General features: G+C 53.8%; 1 protein-coding gene across 1 annotated transcript; it reads right to left on the bottom strand.

Moving 5' to 3' along the window:
* Positions 1 to 1,188: 1,188 nt before the first annotated feature.
* Positions 1,189 to 6,302, bottom strand: LOC309683148 (tektin-3-like; the record flags this gene model as incomplete). Its single annotated transcript, XM_082497349.1, has 7 exons — positions 1,189 to 1,405; positions 2,499 to 2,653; positions 3,481 to 3,703; positions 4,192 to 4,335; positions 4,585 to 4,655; positions 5,118 to 5,201; positions 5,745 to 6,302. 7 exons carry the CDS (start codon positions 6,300 to 6,302, stop codon positions 1,189 to 1,191), a joined length of 1,452 nt encoding a protein of 483 aa, XP_082353475.1.
* Positions 6,303 to 8,163: the final 1,861 nt, after the last annotated feature.

Genomic DNA, 8,163 nt, shown 5'->3' with positions numbered 1-8,163 from the left:
GGAGGCATGGCATGGCATAGGCGGCATCGTCCCAGCTGTCCAGGCACACTGGGCAGCGGTTGTCCAGGTCCATTGCCATGCTCTCCACTCGCTGCATCGTGCTAGGGGCAGCTGGGGGTGACCAAGTGCTCCCTCCCTGTGGCGCTGCAGCAGCCGGTGTCAGGCTGGAAAAGGAAGAGAGGCCACGGTCACTGGCTGGCCTGAGGAGGGGTGGAAGAAATGCCCAGGTCCCTCAAGAAAGAAACCCTCCCAGCTCCCCAGGGTGCGATGTCCCCACACAGCTCACCTGGACTATTACCCGTTATTGCTCTTCCGTGTGTGTGGTGGTGAAGCTGCAACATTTCCTCCTATGGCGATCAAAAGAGACTTCAGGGCCTTGGGACGGTTGGTAAGGGGATGTGGGGCACAGGTTATTTTTTCCTCTTTCCTTCCAGTTACAGGCAGCGACATTGGAAGAAACATACAGACAAGCCCAGTCTATTAATAGGTGGCTCCATGGCTGGTGTGACCAACAGAATTTTGTTTTTTTTGATAAGGGGATGGCCTACACAGCACCAGGCTTGCCGGCGTCAGATGGGATTCACTTGTCTCAAAGGGGGAAAAAGGTCTTTGCTCACCAGCTATCAGGGCTCCCTGACAGCGCTTAAAACGAGGCTTGAAGGGAGAGGGGGACAATATCAGGCTTACCTGTGACAAGCTGTGAGATGACACGCCAAGGTTAGAGGGACAGGGTGCTAGCGAGGGCCCACAGGCTGTTGCTCTGAGATGTGCTGGCTACGCTGCAGGACACCTGAAGTCTTCCAGCGATGAATCAAGAAGGAAACACCAAGGAATGAAAAGGTGTTCCTCTAAGAAGGTGATAAGAAGGTGCCTCAAAAGGAGGCAGACACGACAGTTTTTCTCCTAAAATCACCGACTGAGAGGGTAGGACTGAATCCCCGTGGGTGGATTTACTCTTAGTCGCTTACAAAGTATTTTCAGTGACTTTCTGGCACACCGTGAAAGTACAGTGGAAAGAGAAAAACCAAAGGCAAAAAAAATACCGGTAGACCGTATAACACACAAAAAGATCATTTAATTTCTACTCATGGCTTTTTCATGGAAGTGAAACTCTAATCAAGTATTTCCAAAGCATCTTAGCCAAACTGGGAATCCCTCCCACAACAGATTCAGTGAGTTCAGCTGAGCCTAAATGGAACCCAGCAGCCGCACCGTGCTGGGAAAGGTCTTGCGCATGCCCATGCACTTCTCCTCATCAATGAAGAGTGTGTTGGCTTTGACGGCCAGGTCATGCTGCAAGACCGACTTGGTATGAACCAGCATTTGCAGGGTGTCCTCGGTGTCTCTCAGGCGCTGCTGGAGGCTCTGGACCGTCTCGTTGATTTTGTGGACCTCGTTGACAAGGCTGGAAAACAGCAAGAAACCCTGGTTAACAGTGCCATCGTGGGGGTGGTTTCTAGCGTGGCATTGCTGAAGGGCCCCTTGGTCACAGGATTTCCCCCTTCAGCGTGCTCAGACTAACTCAGACCCCCCGTTTCTGGCAGACGCATGGGAAAGCTGAGGGCAGAGCTCCTCCAGACCTCAGCGGGGAGGCATGGTTAAGTCTGCTCAAAGGCTTTGGCAATGCGCAGCCGCCTCTCCCAGAGCAGCTCGGGCCAGCAAGAAGAGGGATGAGCAGGTGTGGTTTCCTGTTCCTGCTTGGTTTGGGGGGTTTGTTGGCTCCCCCTCCTGGATTTCCCTGTGCAGGCATCCTCCCCATGCCCACAGATGCACACAAAGAAAACAGGACATCTGGGAGAGGCTAAAAGTGAATGTGAAACAAGGGGAGGATGGAAAAAACCCTTGTTGTACGAGATGCTGCAAAGGCTGTGGGGCTGGGTTTCAATTGCTCTGAAAAGGCTTCAGCTGGAGTCTTGCCCAACGGGCTCCCAGGAGGGGTGAACTTTGGGGTGCCTCAGAGGGGGTGCTGCTGGGCGCTCAGGCCAGCCTACTCCTCCACAGCTCCTCGGCGTGCAATCCCAAACAGACCACTGTGTCCTTGAAAGGATTTCCAGTGTCCTCGGAGAAGGTGAGGACAGCCCTTTCTGCTTCTCCATAGGGGGCACCCTTCCTTGCAGTTCCCCAAAAGGAAGGGCCTAAGGGATCTCAGCAGGATCCTGTTGGAGAGTAAAGGGCTCGTCCTTCAAAACTGAGCACATCCAACTGCCGGGAAGCAGGCTGGAGAGAAGATGGGGCTTACCCAAGCGGGAAGAATCCATCCCCTCATGGGGTGCCATCAGGCTATACCCGGCCATGGTGTACAGCCTCCTTTGTGGGCGCAGAGCTCTCCCAGCACCCAAAGGCTGCAATACCTGCTCATTGCTTTTGATTATAGCAGTGCGCTTATGGAAGGACTGTTGAAAGAAAAGCCCATGCTTAATTTTTCATGCAGTGCTACCCCCGGGTGCTACCAGCCGTAACTCCTCAAGGAGCCCACCAGACCCACGCTCCTGCCTTACCGGAGCTGGGCAGTGTCCCGGCACAGCTCCACGTTTGGTCTGCGTGTGCGCTCGTCCAGACGGCTCTGAGCCACTTTTAAGGGAGGCCCTTGGTCTTTAATGGCCTTTTGGATGGCTTCGATGGTCTTCTCCACCTGGAAGATTTCCTGCAGCGTCTGGCGTAAAAAAGAAACCCATGTACAAATTAAAAAGTATCTTCTCAAGTGACAACATAATTACCCTTTCCTCCTGTCCATCTGCAGAACAATACAAGTTCAATAAGCAGACCCTGGGCTCAGACCTCTGTCATTCTGCTACACATCAAGGCGCAGAGCCAAGAGTAATTTTTCTTCAGGGAAAAACCTCTCTTGGCTCTTGCTGTCACATCAGAGGAGGTTTTGGAGCACTGATGGACCTATTGAATTCCCAGCTTCCCAAAATTACCGCTTGCTGGAACTAATCATCCATCAACAGTAACTCAGAGAGGGAAGGTTCTTCATGGATCCTCACTGAAAGACGTGGCATCAGCTCGCAGTGCTGCAAGCCCCGTCTTCCCTCAGTTACTCAATACAGTGTCGGGCACGTTTCAGGAAGCTTTCTATGAGACCCACAGCTCTGAGGCAGGTGTCCATCACTGATTTCCACTGACTCTGCTTGGCAAAGCAAACACACGCATGCCCGTGCAGCAGCCCCAGAGCACGGAGAGTGAAAGCACATCCTTGGAGGAGAAGCAAGCCTGCAACCCCCCCAGCAGGCAGCCCAGCAGAGGCCCAGCAAGGCCGTTCTGGAGGGCAGCCAGCGCTTCTGAAGGAACTACCAGGAGATGCAACCAGCATTGGCATTTTCTGCTGGCAATCCCTGTGCTCCCAGGCTGCCAGTGAGGATGCCCTAGCAAAAACAGATCCCTTGAGATGAAATTACGGTGCCAACTCCTAAGGGTCCCACCTCAGGGGTGTCACTAGGAAGTGACAGTGACACACCGAAAGGGAGGGGTTCCGACTACCTTGGCCAGGTGGGTCCGGATCTTGCTCTTGGCATCGGCTGTCTCGCTGATGCGTTTGGTGAAGGCAATGTTCACCCTGTTGAACTGGCTCCGCATCTCGTTTGCCGCCACCACCAGCAGGTTCTCGATGTTGTCCCGCAGCTTGGAGGAGGCCGCCCGTTGGCTCTGTGAGCGGAGGATGTTGTCGTCTGTGATATTGGCCCAAGAGTCCGGCACCGAGATCCTTCAGGAGGTGAGGGGGAAGAAGAGGCCCCGGTAAGCCCGTAGTGCTGAAGCTGGACGTGGGCAGGCATGAAGCCTGCCTGGGAGCAGCACTGATTAAATGTATCTGAAATCTCTGTCTTTAATTTGAGCATAGGTTGTGGTTTAACTCTGGCCAGCAGCTAGGACCACACAGCCACTCTCAATGGAGGGGAAAGAGAAAGAACAGGACTCACGGGTGGAGATAGAGACAGTTTAATAGAACAACAACAGAAAATAAGAATGAGAAGAAGACTACGAGTAAGGGTAAGAATAAAGGTAAGGTTAACAATAACAATAACAGTAAGAATAACAATAAGCAGAGAGAAACGGTCCCACTCAGGCAGCTGTCTCCAGGCGGGATGGACGTGCCTTGACAGTGGGCTGGGGACAAGCAGCTCCCTGCCAGGGAGAGGCACCGTGCATCCCGGGCACAGCTTGCTGCTGGCGTGCCGCCCAGCGTGCACTCACGTGGCATCAACCCGCTCCACCGCTGGGTAGTAGCTGATGCCGTGGGAGGTGCTCCTCAGGTGGTGACACTTATCATCGATGCGGTGGGCCGCCTGCTTGTGGGCCAGGTCCCTCTCCAGCTCGTGCTGGGCCGCCCTGTTGGACCTTCAACATGCAAACAACAGCCATCGCTGGGGATGTTCAGGTGGAAGGGCTTCCTCCCCGCTCCAGTTCCCCGCAGCTCCCTCCCACGCAGCTCTGTCCTCCCATGAGCATCTCTGCCCACTTCCCGGGGAGCCCGCCTGGCTTTTCCATCTGCAGGGTGTGGGGAGAGGTCGGGGTCCGCTGGGGGTCCACATCACAACTGCAAATGCACATCAGCCCTACGGCATGACATAAGGAGCTCCTCCTTACGCGAGCTGGGCTTTGGCTTCATCCAGGTACCGCTGCATCTTCTCCTGGCACGACCTGATGACATTGACTTCCTGGGTAAAGGACACATGGCCCCATCATCAGTGTCTGTACTCAGTTGTCCTGATGCCACTCGTCCCCTCAGACCTCCCCAACCCTGCACACAGCAAGAACTTGCCTGCTTGTCTTTCTGCCCAGAGTAAACAGGCAGGGAGTGGAGAAAGTGCCCCCAAACTGCGTGCATGTCTTTAGTGCACTACTCCCTGAAGATGGTCACAGAACCCCCACACGCTACACAAACACGCAGCTGCTCTTCAGCTATTCCTTCCTCTGTACGGCCAAGTCATACCCACACGGCGTGGGCATGCTGCTGCCTGGGGGAACCCCATCCCCTGGCCCAGCAGGTTTTGGGGGGGTTGAAGAGCTGAGCACCTCCCCAGCGGTAAGGAGCCAGGTAGGGAAGAAGGCTGCAAAGCCTCTGTAGGGCAGTTTAGGTAAAACTGGCTTTAACACATGATCTGGGTGGCCCAACTTACCGTGAAGAGCTCTTTCTCCACATCATCATGGACGAGGTCAATGCCCATCCTCTTCTCCCGCTGAAGCAAGCACTGCTGAGCGACCTGTTGGGGACATGCCATCACTGTTGGGTGCAGGGGCAGGACTCTCTATAGAGAGAGTCCCCATCTCAAGAAATGGAAGAAAAGAAATTCTAGGCGGGCACAGAGGGGACATCAGGGGAACAAAGTGCCCAGGGCGGCTGCTTCAGCTGACAACAAGAAACCGAACTGCACCGTATGCATCAAATCAACATGAGGAAGCACGCGTGTCCCAGCTGCAACCAGAGCTGTGGCACAGGCACCTGTGTCAGCCTTGATGCTGACCTCCCCAGGGTGTTGTAGGAAGACATGGGCTTCTGTCTCCCAGTCCAGGAATTTGGATGTTCCGCCTACACAAATATTTGGTTAAGCAAATAGAATTGTGATGAGCTCATAACGGGCTGATAGGGGATGCAGCAGATGGGAAGACATTGCAAACTTAACTTATGGTCTCTTCATAAAAACTCTCTAGGTCTTGCGGAGCTGCAGTGGAACTTAGACATTTGAATGGCTGCAGTTGTTCCAGCAGTAGGCTACAGCTTGCAGCCCACTGGACAGAGTGCTTACCTGGAGAGGGGCCTCCGTCTCAGCCAAGGCCCTTTCTAGTCTCTTCTTCATGTCTGTGAGCGTGTTGGTCTCCCCGATCATCTCATCCAGCTCACGGCAGAGCTCCCCTTTCCAAAACTCAATAGCATTCACACGTCCTCCCAGGCTTTTGGTGCTTTCTTCTTGTGTTTTCTTTGTCTGCTGGTATTTATCCCCAATCATGCGGGTGGTATCAACTCTCAGAGCCTCCGCATTGTGCCGGGAAGTCTCTGACTCTTTGTACTTGGTCAGGTTGGACCTGTACCAGTCGTCAGGGGTGTAGCGGGTGAAGAGGGTTGTTCTGTTGGAAATGTAAGGGAGTTTCTCGCTGGTGGTCATCCCCTGGGAAGTTTTGGAAAAGGGAGCCAAAGCTGGTTTGATGGCATCTCTTTTAGAGTAGGTGCTGGGCATCCAGGGGAGGCTGGAGCTCTGAGGCAACGGGTAGTACGGGAAACGGTCCTTATAGCTGGAAGCCATGGTGTTGATGGCAGGCAGAACCTTGGCACGTCTTGCCGTTAAGGGAGAGCCGACAGCCTCCATTCCTGACCACTGCTCTTCAAGTACTTGTCCTGCACAGAGGAGGAGATAGAAGACAACTTCCCTCAGTCAGCACCTGCACTTGCCTTCCTTCTTACAGCAACACATGCAGCTTCTAACACAAACAGCAACGCACACAGCACCCACAGGTCACCTGTACAGGCCTAAAACTCTTGAAAGCAAATGCCTTCTCACAGCACCCCAAGCATTTGTATCTGGAAAGGGATTTGAATTTGTTTAGTATCTAGCCTCAAGTATTGAAATGCGGAGAAAAGCAAAGCATGGCTGCTCAGGAGAATGACAGATATTAGCCTTCATTCTCCTCAAATCTGTCAATCCCGTGAAAGTGTAGCTGGTGATTGTCTTGTGTTCATTGGCTTCTTTTGGTTGGCGTATGTGCTGATCTTCTAGTACTCCAGATGTCCTTTTCTCTTTCAAAGTGCCCTTTCCAGCCCCGATAGCTGCGCCCCTTTGGACCAACCCAGTGTGATTGGTGGGTCAGGGACTCAATCCTCACCCCCCACCTTCACTTGCATTGATGCTTTGCAGATCTATATCCAAATTTGACCCCCCTCCAGCTATTTCAGTCTCAAGAGAACAGCCCTCTCTTGACTTGCAAAGGAAGAAAAATGCCTACGCCTCACCTGACGTAAAATCGATGCACTTGGAAAGGAGAAATCCCAGACAGTCTTTTCAGAGGGGTGTGTAAACAGCAGCCTTGCAGGAGCCCTAGGAGGAATGGCCACACGTGAAGATTTTGCTACCGAGAACTGCATACGGCATTGTGGGTGCTACTGCTCTTTTCAGATTCAGGGTATCAGTCAGTTGTTGTCAGAAACATCATGCAGAGGGCCAGCAAATGTCCCTAACACACCGCATCTGAGGCCAAACCCTCAGGAGGGGACTCAGGAGGTACCCCATCCCCTCCCCACAGCTCCCAGCCTGGCTCAGAGCCCAGTGAAAGGTGAGGACACTGGTGTGCTGCAACAAGATGCCTGGGTGGGAGTGGGGTTTGACACAAAGCATGTGCTCAATCGCATCTGTTACAGCATGAAAGCCACTTGAGTCCTTCAAAAATGGGAAGTTTGCATAAAAAAACCTTTCCCATAATGGTACATACTCACCCGAAACCTCCAGAGGCTTGGGAGTGCCCGGGAGGGCGGCTACTCCCTGCTGTGCTGTGGGGTTCGGTGGCAGCACTGCCAGACACTGCAGCGTCCCCAGTGCCCTGTGTGACACAGAACCAGGGCAGCGTTGCCAGGGGCGCAGGGCGCTCAGGGACCGGGTTCTGCCTGGGCAGCTCCCTGCAGCCGCTATGGCAACCTGATGCAGCCCTTTGGTGCCCGGTGCTCTTGATGGGCAACCCGGGGCCACCCGTGGGCAGCTCAGTGCAGACTCCGGGCAACCAGACTGCCTTTGCTGTGACAATTGATCCCGTCCCTGGACAACTCCCGCTGCCATCCATGGGCAACCCAGTACAGCCTTTGGGCGTCTGCTCCGGCCAATCAAGGGGACTTGTCTCCAACTTTTGATAACACCCATCAGGCCAACTGTCAGCACCCCTGTGCCCCATTGTCCCCAGAGGAAACATTTTCATTTCCTTCATGTTACCACTTGAGGTTAACTGTGAGCTATGTGTATGGCTCATCAAATACTCAGGCTGATACAGCTGTCTTCTCATTGCCGCCTTTGGTTTCCTCCTGTTTTCCCACCTATTGCAGCTGCACACTGAGACCGGACCAAATGTTTTACAGCTTCTCAGGGGTGCACTGACACCCTGCCCCACCGCTCCTGCTTTCTGTGCACACGTACACACGGAGCCGGCCTCCATGAGAAAGCAATGCCTCTGCTGCCAAAGATCTGA

Source organism: Vanellus vanellus (assembly GCF_965231255.1).
Source record: "Vanellus vanellus genome assembly, chromosome: Z".
Taxonomy (NCBI): domain Eukaryota; kingdom Metazoa; phylum Chordata; class Aves; order Charadriiformes; family Charadriidae; genus Vanellus; species Vanellus vanellus.
This window is presented reverse-complemented; position numbering and strand designations above follow the sequence as displayed.